The 12,933-nt window shown below is 37.6% G+C and overlaps 1 protein-coding gene across 4 annotated transcripts in view; it reads right to left on the reverse strand.

Annotated features, from left to right (window-relative positions):
- Positions 1-3,244, reverse strand: part of RCOR3 (REST corepressor 3) — a 1,455,897-nt gene extending 1,452,653 nt beyond the window's left edge. For 2 of the 4 annotated variants that reach the window (XM_044061718.1, XM_044061701.1), the window contains exons 1-2: positions 2,588-3,242; positions 2,436-2,492 (exon numbers count right to left, since the gene is read on the reverse strand). In XM_044061718.1, coding sequence (XP_043917653.1) covers positions 2,436-2,492; positions 2,588-2,711 — 181 coding nt within the window. In that variant the 5' untranslated portion in view covers positions 2,712-3,242. Of the gene's footprint in view, positions 1-2,435; positions 2,493-2,584 lie in introns of all 4 variants that reach the window. The other 2 variants (XM_044061710.1, XM_044061693.1) reach the window with 2 other exon arrangements.
- Positions 3,245-12,933: the final 9,689 nt, after the last annotated feature.

Here is a 12,933-nt window from a genome sequence, read left to right on the forward strand (position 1 = left end):
ACTCAGCAGCCAGTTCGCCTTAAGCAACACTACAATGGGTAACTAATGGGACAAATGAAAGCATCCCTAAGCAAACTGGATTTGAGGTAAACAGATGCCCCCCACACTCACCAATCCTCCTGATGAATTTAAGCTATAAACAAAACATCAAAACAGAAAAATTGTATTTAAAACTTCTAATACAGGAATCCTCAGGATCTTATCTATACCTATCCAAATATGCCATGTTAGCATTAAAGGAAGACAATAATTGAGTAATTTATGTAATATTGCTTACATATATAGTAATAAGATTACAGATTTACATATTAGTACTCGGCTAACTGCCGTAGTGAGCCATTTTAAGCAACACCAATTTCCCGTGTGAGAATCAATCCCTTGTGTCTATAAGGTAAACACCTTAACCAAAAGTGTGCTGGGCATTCATCAATTTATAGACTCATAAGTAAGTACTAGGTTAGCTGCCCTTGCAGACAATTTTAAATCTAACCAGTTTCCCTCAGTGAGACTCAAACCTTATACCTCTTGTCTGACAAGTAAACAACTTAATCATTACATCAACTCCGAGATTTTTTTTGTAATGTGAACTTGCTAATGTTGTTTATTATCATATGAATATAAACTTTCCTGTTACAAGTGATAACTCAATAAACCGTATTAAAAAAACAGCCAGCAAGTTGGGTCATACAACTTTAATACAGTATCAGTTCATGAGTCTCGCAGCTGTCAACACCGCAGCCCCCACCCCCGTCTGAAAATGGTCATCTTAAACTTTAATATACCATTCAATCAGAAAGGCACTCAATCATACCGGCCATTCAGCAAACTGACAACCTCTGCAAATGAACCCCATTATGAAACATCTAAGTTGGAATATTTCCTTACTAAAGACCCCGACAGTAACATCGTTCAAATTTTGGACCAATCGATACAATTTTATTAAAACCTCAATTACTGTAGATCGCATTCGCCCAATTCACAAATGATGGTCTGTAAATAAATAAACTGCTGCATTAAAAAAGAAAGCATCGCAAACGTAAAATATGACATCACATACATTGCAAATCAAGTGCTTTAAATACGACTGTTAAAAAGTCAGCAATGGACTGCAATTCGTAATGCATAATGAACGTTTTATGATATCCAAAAATGTTCTGCAGGGCAGACATGCTTAAAGTACAAACCCAAAGATACTAATAACACAGTCTTTCAAAAATTCTAGTTTTATTAACCATTTTTTTATGTCAACAAAACAAACGGTCTACCACTATTCAGCAAAAATGATCTCCAACAAGAAAAATAATTAACACAAAAAATATACAATTCTAAATACACACTTCAGTTTCAAGCGTGATTTTAAACACTAAACATCATACAGATAAATGACTAAACACTAGTTTCTGCATTACAAAAACAATAAATAGACCAATTCTTTCCATATGTCAATCTAATCTGCTGCTTCCCAAGTATACAAATGCATTTGTGGAGGCATGAAACACGCAAGAACACTTCCACAATTTAAAAGCGCTATCAAATTATCTCAGGCGGGAGCTCCCCATCTCCGTACAAATGTACACTAAAAACTGTCGCGCACGTGTAAACTAACACAGTCAACAACCCAGAGGGCAAACAATGGGATATGAAACTACTACGGCGACCCAAATATACTTGCAGAAGACCTACGCTGGTTAATAACACTCCGTGGAAATGTCAACTGTAACTTTTGCCTACGGCGCTCACACAGACATTACTTCTACAGTCTGAACCTAAGACGAGGACAATATACCAATGAAACCCAGGATGTCAAGCAGCCGTAACACCTGACCTCCACAACATGGCGACACGTAGTACGTTTTTCGCACTGACGTCTTTCTTGACAACCTAGCTTATGCTTATTTTTTTCCAAATACATTAACCGTTCGACTCAATCAGTTAAGTTTTGTAATACTTAAGATCAAACAATAACGTTCCAATAAAACACTACTAACAAAAACAGACAGAATAATCGTCTGGTGTCCCCCGCATGACGGTGCTGTCGAGGCTACTATTATCAGTGTTAGTTGTTGCTATACGGGTATTATAAGCTTAAACATTTTTCATGTCAAAAATAGGTTGGAAAACTGTAAACTCTTCTAAACAGGCACACACTACATGACACGGTTGTGAGTTTTGTGCACACCAAATTAGTCAAGCAATTCATTCCCGTTTTTATGCAACTGAGAGACACCAGAAATTCAATAAAAGACAAAGTGTGTATTATGTTTTACATTCTGCAGAGTACAAACTATTACAGTTGTAATACTGCAATATCAAGCACATAGAGCAATAGGGTCAGTGCAGTTTCATGTGTTCAAATGCTTATTAACAATTTATATTTACACAACTGTATTGTACACCGAGGCTACTATTGCAAATGTCAGGTACAGGATATTTACCGGGTTCATACTCAGGAATCGCTGCCTGGTAATCAGCCCCAACTCGCATCCCAACATCTGCAATTAGACAAAAAATGTCCATATTTAATAACGGAAATAAAATGAATTATTAAATAAAATAATCTTGTTTATATTATGTTCGAGGCTACCACCGTGCTCCTCGTCGCTACCGCTGTCCTCAGAATAATGCCCGTTCGAGGCATTAGACGGGCTTTTCGTCCCGTTTGAACGTCCCTTCCCAAGGAATTCTGTAGTCTTTTCCATCATTCCTGGCATTGCAAGATTATAATATAATATTTAAAAAATTAAAAATAATAATTTATAAAAGTCAATATTGGGCTACCGTGCAATAGCCCACAGCTACTCTCACAAACAACTCCCCTTACGCAGGGGTGGCAGATGGCACGCTAACACTTGTCATATCAATACGCTCGCAAAGTATGGTTCACTAAGGTAGCTGTACAAGTCGAATAATTCTACAATGTTAACGGTCGCTAGCCGTCTGTAACCCACATCCACGTAGTAGTTTTCTTCGAGGAAGCAGTGACTACAAGAAAGCAGATTATAGTGATGCTTTTATGCGTTGCTGCGGCCGAGTTAGGGGACTATTTTTTCGTGAGATGAAATCGGAAGACAAGGACTCTTAACATCAACGAAGGTGTTTGTACTTGGTACGAGATGTTCGCTGTACTGGGATGGTGCTAGACAAATGAAGTTGAATGACTGTAGATAATATATATACTATCCTATTATGATGTTGGATAAATTTAGAGAGATGCTACGTGTTTTATTCCTGTTGAGTAAACTATAGTTTATCTTACAGAAAGGTAACTTTGCTGTGGAAGGGTTCATTTAACTTTGTTTCAGCCTGAAGCCATTCGATGTTGAGTGTGCTTGGAGAATCGCGTCCTGCATAAAGTTCTGTTTTTTGTTAGCGTCTTCGAAATTGTCTTTTCGTCTTCTTTACCGTATGGCTGAACCAGATTATTTACAGCTGATGAGTGAAACCATTTAAATAGTTGTTTTAACATCGTATTCATTTAATGTTACTTGGATTCTGTAATAATAATATGACAATTGGTCAACGCCGCTGTATATGAACTAGACCGCACACCATAACAGTGTGACGGAGTCATGGCCATTCGGCGACCTTATTATATTGCATCATTTTGTTATACACTTACGCTTAAATTGCATATTTTTAAATCGACGATACTAAATTTATATTTATGTCTTATGTCATTGTATTTTAATATTTTTCGTTGTGTTTTGTTGAGCGACTGTTATGTGCCTTGCTACCGCTGGGATGCACCCGCTTAACGAAAGTTGTAACTTAAAATTTCATGAGAGAATTTGTTCACCATGTCCAGTGTCCTTTTTTGTTTTCAGCCGTTATAAAGTTGGAGTCTGTGGAGCTTGTAGAGTTGTGCATTTACAGAGTGTCTGTACAAATCACAATACTCATTATTATGATATAGCAGTATGTTTTATATGATTTTGTGAAAATTAGTTAATGAAACTAACTTTTTTTTATTGCTGGATGGGTCGTGAGCCACTGCTCAGTCTTAAGTCTGTTAACTTCTTGCATAATGTTCCCAGTTACCTTTCTCTTCCCCGTCACACCTCTAGCATTTCCAATTTACCTGAAGAAAAAAAAAATCTAAAATCTTATTAGTACTTTTGCAAAAATCCTAAACCTTCTGAACTTGTTTTGCATAGTTGGTAGAGTTACAGATTTCTTTCTATTGCCACATTGTAAATTGATTTTTTTTTCAGTCTTTTCTGATCGCTGATTTTTGATAGCTAATTAATTATTCCTTTTTTTTAACAACAGTTTCTGATTTTAGATCCAATTAAAAAATCTGGAGCCATTTCATTTAGCAGTCCCTCTTAGGGAAAGCCCTGTCGAATTTGCAGTCTGTGCTTCTGCTTAGCCTTCGCCCTCTCTGTTGCCTTTCCATTCAAAGTATTATGGTTCATTTACTCTTTTCCCCCAGTAGATTATAGCCCCCTCCAACCTATTTTCTGTCCTACTACTTGCAAGTCATCCCTGACGGTAAAATTTATTTTCTCCATTGCCATTTTGACTTGATTATTGTCATGCTTACTGCTAGTCTATGAATATAATATTCTATATGATTGTTTTATTTTACCAGTCTCCTAGTTACACATGTATATTTGTCTTGGGATAGATTCACACACAGGAAGAGGAGATTGCAGTTTTTGCCAATTGGTCATCTCATCAGAAAGTAGCTAGATTTTTTTTTGACAAATGGAATAGTATATTGGTCTGGGGCTGTGCCCCTGAAAAAAAAATTGGTGCTCAGTTCTAAACGTTTAAAACAATGAAAATTGAGTTTTATTCCAACAGCTGGAGTAAACTAGTTATAAAGTTCATTATTTCCAAATCCAGCCATCCATCCACAACTCCTTTTTCCCATTTTTGTATATGGGATCAATCTAGAGTAAAGGTTTACACCATCGCGTGGCTAGCCCTGCTGCAGCAGTTCTTTCACACCATTCGCTCACATGCACACTCGCACTATGGCCATTTTGTCGCTTAATACCATATCCCAAAAATGTGTAACAAGTGTCAAATCTTTAAATGTTATGCATACAGTCCATTATTAACAGAAGGGTATTACTTCATATGTATTTACATATGTGGGTCCTCTCCTGTTGGCCTGTACTTCAGAGAAGTAGATACCAAACACAGAAGGTCTTTGGCTAACAAAGTTTGCAGATGACAACAAACTAGGAGCCATAATCAAAACTCCTAACTATGTGGACATACTACAAAAGGGCCTCACTGAGACAGATGATTGGTGTCAAAGCCATGGCCTGATGCTCAGTGCCAAAAAGTGTATTGTCATCCCCTTTGGTAAAAACTCTGTACCCATGAACTACTACATAAGTGGTAGTCTACTTGACGCCGAAAGTGTGATGAGACCTTGGGACACAGGTGGACAGTTATCTCTCCTTTGATAATCACATCGCCACAGTAGTCTGGAAATCCTTCTATGTGGCACACCTCATCACAAAAGGTTTCTCATCCAGGAAAAAAGAGGTTTTTGTTCCCCTCTACTCATCACTCGTAGAGTACAATGCCTCTTTTGGTATGTACCTCACAAGACCTCTACAACAACTGGAAAGGCCACAGAAATACCTCACAAAGAGGATTACTGGTCTCAAACAGATGACCTATGCAGACCGTCTCAAAAAACTCTGGCTTTACTCTGTCGCATATCGCCTACTCAGAGGCGATCTCTGCCCAACATACAAAGCCATGTCAAACCCAGAGCTGTTGGACATGCTCCACTTAAAGAAATCCCAATCCCTCTGAGGTACACACTCTAGGGACCTAAACCTTGTCACCACAATAAGCAGAACATGCGGGAGGGGGAAGATTCCTGTCCCAGAGACTTCCCATACTCTGGAACAGACTACCTATCTATATCAAACAGAGTTCCTCATTAGCACTCTTCAAGAAAAATCTTGATGATTGGATGGGAAATAGGAAATTCACCCCAGGGATCACTTCTGTGGCTCTGCTCAATAGGGGCACAGGAAAATAATTTTCTTGGGTGATGAAAGCCAGGGTACCTTTTTGGCTAGGCTTATATATAACCTAGAGCTAATAGCCTAGTACCTACCTATGAACCTACAAAGATTATGACCGCAAAGCTGTGAATCGTCACTGATTTGGCTAAAAGTTAAATATCAAGGTTAGACCAACACATCTAACAACAAAACCATCTGCGTTAGTCTCGTCGTTTTAAGAAATGGATTCATATAACTTAACCACTTTAATTTATTCCTCTTACTATAATGTATAATGTACTGTGAAGCTTTTATCGGCATTTGCTTAACTGCTTTATTGCATGTTGTATTAAACTTCAATTTTTTTTTTTTGCTTACTTGTACTGTAGAGCTTTTCTCTCAGGGCCTCCACTGGAAATGGCTTTTGCTCAGATGGAGTTAACAAATGTCAAACCTTTTTAAGCACAACCTCAATAACTGGATGGGGAACAAAGTACACCCCTAGGATTCCACGTATGTCCCTGCTGGACAGTGGCATACGGCGCTAACTTGTTGGAACATGGGATAAATTCTTGGCTGGGGTTCTAAGGGCCTATGGGCCAATAGCCTAGTAACCTCCTATGATCCTAGGAGTGTAGCAATTCATAGTTCACATTTAGCAGGTTGACTGGGTATATGTCCAGCTCTGACATTGGCTGGCCAAGTAGTTTATTGACCTACGGCTCCTGGACTTTATGGCAGTCACATACACTCCTCCCACTGTTAACAATAACTCTGCTCCCTGGCATAGGTCGGACTTGCAACAAGCAAATACTCATTGCCCATGCCCATTTGGCGACATTAGTCAACACCTAATCACCTAGAGCTATATTTTACACTGTTGAGCAGCTAGCCCTGCTACAAGTTCAACAATGAGCATTTATTTTACAGGCTGAAACCCATTTATTTATGATTTTGAGTATAGTTTGCTCACCAAAAACCTCGTGATTCTGTAAAATGTTCCTGTTAAGTATTCAACGACGTAGTAAAAAAAAGTTTATTTGTTGAGTCTTTAAATTATGCTATCTGGATTTCTTAAATTCATTTTTTATTTCGCAAGTCTTTTTTAAAAAACTATACTGACATCAAGAAAAATAGGAGGAAAAAATAACAGCCCCAACTCCCTTATTTTTTTGGTGTTGTATATATCAGGATGTGGTTGGTGTGTATGTGGTGTGTGTGTGTGTGTGTGTGTGTGTATATATATATATATATATATATATATATATATATATATATATATATATATGTGTATATATATATATGTATGTATGTATATATATATATATATATATATATATATATATATATATATATATATATATATTTTTTTTTTTTTTTCCAGTCTCCATTGGCAAGAAAGCTCTGAAGACACCTACACTTGCCTTTCTGTGACAGTTTGGATGTGTAGAAGGTGCCTGAAACTTTGGAAACTAGCTGGCTGTAATACCCCATGGAAGAACATATATAACCCCATGTAGCTAACACTACTGCAGCAGTGATCATTCGAACATCTACTGTTATGTTTACTTTAACCAACTATATTCTCCTGACTTGTGACTTACTTTGAAAAAATCAATAAAACATTACTGGGGGTGAGAACAGTTTTAGACGAAACAAATAAGTGACAATGTTAATATGCTGCACAAATGTGCAGTCTAATAGTTGTATCAAATGAACACAGGCTAAACCCAATACTATTTAAACAAGCACTATTTTAAAAGCATCACAACATAAGTGCAGCAATGCATTGTCATGTTTACTTAAAAAGTAAAAGCGATACGTACCTAAGTGAGCGTCAGCCTCCACACTTTAATCTAAATTAGTTTCCATACTTATTAAAGGACAACAATGGGATTCTGTTATTAAATGCTTAACTTCTGTGTCTTTTTCTCCCTATTTACTGTCCATGCTATGAAGCAACAATACAGCATTTAAAATATTGTAAATTGACTGTTTCTGTCCACTGGAACAATGCCTTACTGTACTCTGGCGGTTTCACATTCAGCAAACTTTTGTCCCGCCCTGAAAAAATTACTGCAGTCTCCATTTCAGTGATGTCATCAAGGCCACTGCATCCAGGTAGTTTTCTGGCCACCCCCCCCCCCAAACTGACATCACCACTATTGTCCTAAAAAAACACACATGCTGTGATGTCATAGCTCCCTGGTCCTTCCCCTACCCATACAGAAAGTAAAGGCTAGAACAAGGAAACAATACATGAGTCAAGTTTCCTGCTGTGCGCTGTCAACCACAGCAGGAAACAGCTCAAATTACCCTTGGCACTTTGACAGCTAGGGAAGTTAGGTGTGATGGGGGTGTGGGAGGGGGAGATGAGTCAAAGCAGTTCAATTCAGGCTTCACAAAAGACCACAGTTTAGCCATTCTAAAAAGAAGCAGCAGTAAAAAGCACTTTGAAAGTCTTTTTGTGGCATTTGCACTCTTTGTGTTTTAATTCGTCATTGAACAGCATGAAGCGTTACTTAATATTAACTGACTGAAAGACAGCAGTGTATTCATGTAAAATCAATGCAATGACAGGAGCTTTAGGAAGAAAGAAGCCTGCATGATGTAATTTTTTACAGACAAGCACTGTATTATGGGATACATAGAGGCAGTCTGAACAATCAGAATTACTTCAGGATGCCAGACCCCATCTGTCAGACTCAGAAATTATGTATAAAATGTTTAAAAATCTGTAAATAGTCTCAGAGTGGTGTTAAAATGTAGGAAACATCAAACCATGATGAAATAAACATGTTTTTTTGAGTTTGTGAGTGTGGTTCTCCTTTAAAACCACCACAGAATTCCACATGCTTCTACATATACCTCCCAACTCTTATTAACATTTAATTAGCTGCATTTTTGACAATGAATGTCCAAAACTGCTTAACTGTGTTTGCATGAAAAGAGGACAACAGTACTACTTTTATGCAATGTTATACCACAGACTTATCATGAGTGCTGTAGTAAAGCCAACAGTAAACATACTGAGAGAGAAAATGTACATGGGAAATGTTTTCACGCTGCAATAAACGAGGGAAAATCCAGCTTGCATTACAATAAATGAAACTCAGATGATAAAAACTAATGGCAGAAAATAGCGGCAGGTGGTCAGTTAGGAGTTATAATTGGAGGGGGATTTCGACAAAATAAACAAACTAGACTTCTCTTTAAACTGTAATATGTCTCCATGGACCAACTTTCCAATTCATATTTATCAAATTAGTAGAATAACCTGAGTTTCAAACTATTTCACATGATATTGGGCTCAAACGTAAAATATATATATTTATTTATGTATATAATGCATTCATTTTTCAACTACCTTACATAGCAAATGCAATTTCGTAGTACTACCTTCAACTTGTCGAACCCAATGCTGAACTATTCTACTAGCACTACACCTACAAAATTCTTTCTTTTTATGTATCCCCTCTTTTTTTTTTTCCGCCTAGACGGACAATGATCAAACTGACTTCATCATCAAATCCTTTACAGTGAACTTTAAACTCTCTTCTCTACCCACATCACTTACACGCCCTTTCTGAAGTCCGTTCTGTATCACATCCACAAACACGTATTATTCTCTTTTTGCGCAGCCCACTTGTAGTTCCCATTTTCACTGTCATATAAACAACAGGAAGACTGACAACTACAGAAGTCAGTGATCATCAGTCAGTGTTAATGTGTCAGTAACAGCTAGCATGGAATTTTGCCCGCTAAATGATCTAAAAAAAATCACCAGATCTAGTGGCAAAATTGCCAAGTTGGCAACCCTGAGTGATTATTTATAGTAGGATATTCCAGGATGAGCAGTAGCAAGCCCTGCCCCCACCGTGACATGAGTTGACCTTAAAATGTCAGAACTCCAATTTTAAAGAAATTAATGCTGTTGAAAAAAATGAGATTTAAAAAAAAAAAATCCATCAGGGGATTTGCTCAGCCCCCTTATTAGATGTGTGTGGCTGTCTTTCACTGACATTGTCAGTGGTGCCAGACATTAACATTTCAATTTTCTTACACAGATTATCAATTAAGTTGGCACTGTCCACACTTGTGCAAAGGCCGATGGTGTGTCCTAAAGTAAACATTCGTCCTTTAAGCCCTGGGTGGTTGCTTAAGTTGTACACTGACACAACTAATTTCTCTCACATTCTGTAGTCTGTCTGTTTACCTCTTTACTTAACTGCTCCATAATGGCAATTTCTTTTCTGCTTTCCTGTGTTTGATTCTGACTGAATTTGTATTATATGTCTACTGATTCTCACTTTCTTGTCTTTCGGCTTTTCCAGGGTAGGGGTCACCACAGCCAAACTCTGGTCTGCTAATGATTGGCAGTGGATTTTTACGGTGCCGAGTTGCCAGCCCAATGCCTAATCATCAAGAAAGACACACCCATTCGCCTACTGCATGTCTTTTACGTCACTCAACCACGAGGAGGACATGCAGACTCCACACAAAAGGCACTCCAGCCGAGAATCGAATGGGAGAACCTCTTGCTGTGAGGTGACAACGCTAACCTCTGTACCACAGTGGCCTGATTCTCACTTTCTTTTTATACTGCAGTAGTACAAATTGTATATTCTGTAATTTGTCCATTTTTTTTCCAGTTCCCAGGCTGAGGCTGTAAGTGGTCCAAAGAGACAAGTATTCTACAGACTCCTTTGTGGAGACGTGTTTGTGTAGCCTTTCAAGCCATGACAATTCAACCCTTTTTGGCTTCCTGTTCCTTCTCAGGACTAATGATACTCCAAATACTCTGTTAATCCCCATCAGCAGATAAGTAGACACATTGGAGGGATAAATTCCTATCCCAACATATTCCACAGTTCTGGAACAAACTTAACTATATGTCAAGCAGAGTAGCACCCTTGCCACCTTAAAGGTCCACCTAAATAATTGGATGGGCAGGCTCAAATTGTACCCCGAGTTTATCTTTTCTTGACCTCCTTGAAGCTAGAGAACTTTTGAATATATATATTTATTTATTTTTTTTTTTGCTAGGATTGTAATGGTCTGCAGACTGATTGCCTAGTACTCACACCTGAACCCCATTTAACAAGTAAATAAAAAGGAACACTCCACATTAAGTACATCACAGAATTTAATGATTTAGGGTCTTCCTTCCTATTGCATGAACTTCATCAAAATAAGGCATCCTTGTAAAACAAACTTAAATATGCTGAAAATGCTTCAACCTGTCAGACCTGTTTAAAAGTAGATCAAGAGAAACAAATTCATTCAAGCTAGGTAAAACTTGAGTGTAAAAGGATTTGCCATGACAGTTTTCCATAGAGTAAGGTTGTTTGCCAATTCCCTCCGCTGTCCTGGAAGACCTTTGCCGATACAAAAAAGTAAACGTTTTAAAATCCTTGCAAGAATGTTTAAGTAAAAGCATTATTTTCATCTCCGTTTTTGATTCCCTCCGATACAAATCTAAAAATTTGTGAAGTACGACCAAATTACCACTCCAAACAAAAATATCTGTTTACTATTGTTAGTGCTAACAACAATCTGCAGGCACATATTCTGCCGAAAATCAGATGGTCGTTCACAAAATGTGAACTGTACAGGATAAGTGAACACACTTATGCGAATGCAGGAGTGCATCTGCATAAGTGTATCCGACTAACTGTACAGAGATTGCGGTACAGTGGGGATTGGAATTTCATCCAAATCCCCACTGTGGTGCATTCTCGGAGTTGGAATATATTTCTAGCAGGGGGGTGGGGGGGGGCTTGTCCCTCTGCAAAAACGTGATATTTCATATAGGAGTTTGATGTACATCAGCTCTTATACAGATATTATGTGATATTTTTCGATGACAATGTCGACCCAAATACCTCTATCATTTATCTGTTCATTTTTTGGATGTCACCTTGACTTGGGACACTGATAAAAATAAAGTTTAGTAGTTGTATACATAGGAAGGATACCTTTGTTAATAATTACTTGCATTATTCAAGTAGCCACCCAGGTTTTATGAGGAATAATATACCAAAAGGCCAGTTTATACATGCTTCTCGTATGATTTTGGGTGATGTAGTTTTTGAGGAAGAGGTTAGAGTTATACACCATATGTTTTTACAGAGGGGGATACCCTTGAAATCTGTTAGATAAACTAGCTACTGAGAAAAAAGGTAGGAGGATTGATGTTTTTTCGTCCATCCTAACACATGGGGTTAGTAAAAATAATAAGCATTTGGCTACTAGTGGTGCCATTTCCAGCCCGGACACCACGACCAGCTTTGGCACCTCTTGCATTTTAGACACGTCTGTTGATGGATCCAGCATAAAGTCCATCATCACTAGAAATCTGAACATTTTATGTGGAAATTCAGATTTAATACATATTGTTGGTGATGAACCAAATTTTACATACAAGAAAACGTATTGTTTAAAAACATGTTTGCAATTTGATTCTATTAATAATAATAATACTTTTGATGCAGGCAGACGTATGGGGATGTATAGGTGTGGTTTTTGCACTTGTTTTATTTTGGAAGGGTCATATATTGAATTACCCCACATGGATAGGACTATTCCCATTGATGGTGTATATAATTGTAATGCCATTGGTATAGTTTACCTTGCAGCTTGTTCTTTCTGTAATGAGTTTTACATAGGAATGACCACTAGGTCATTAAGTAAAAGAATTAAGGATCACTATTATTAAGAATAAAAACTGTAGTAATGCTTTATTTAGACACTCTACAAAATGTAGGGGTTACAAAAAAAATTTGTTCCCTGTTTTGGAACATGTAGTTGTGAACCTTAGGGGAGGGTCTTTTAAAGACTTTCTTGAACAGAGAGAAACTATGTGGCAGCTTAGATTGGGAGCTGATAAAAAGCCTGGTATTAATGACTCTGTTAATATTAAATGTTTTTTTAAAAAAATAGGAGACTGAAGATTTTA

Source organism: Protopterus annectens, chromosome 1.part0, assembly GCF_019279795.1.
Source record: "Protopterus annectens isolate FY-2018-M chromosome 1.part0, PAN1.0, whole genome shotgun sequence".
Classification (NCBI taxonomy): domain Eukaryota; kingdom Metazoa; phylum Chordata; order Ceratodontiformes; family Protopteridae; genus Protopterus; species Protopterus annectens.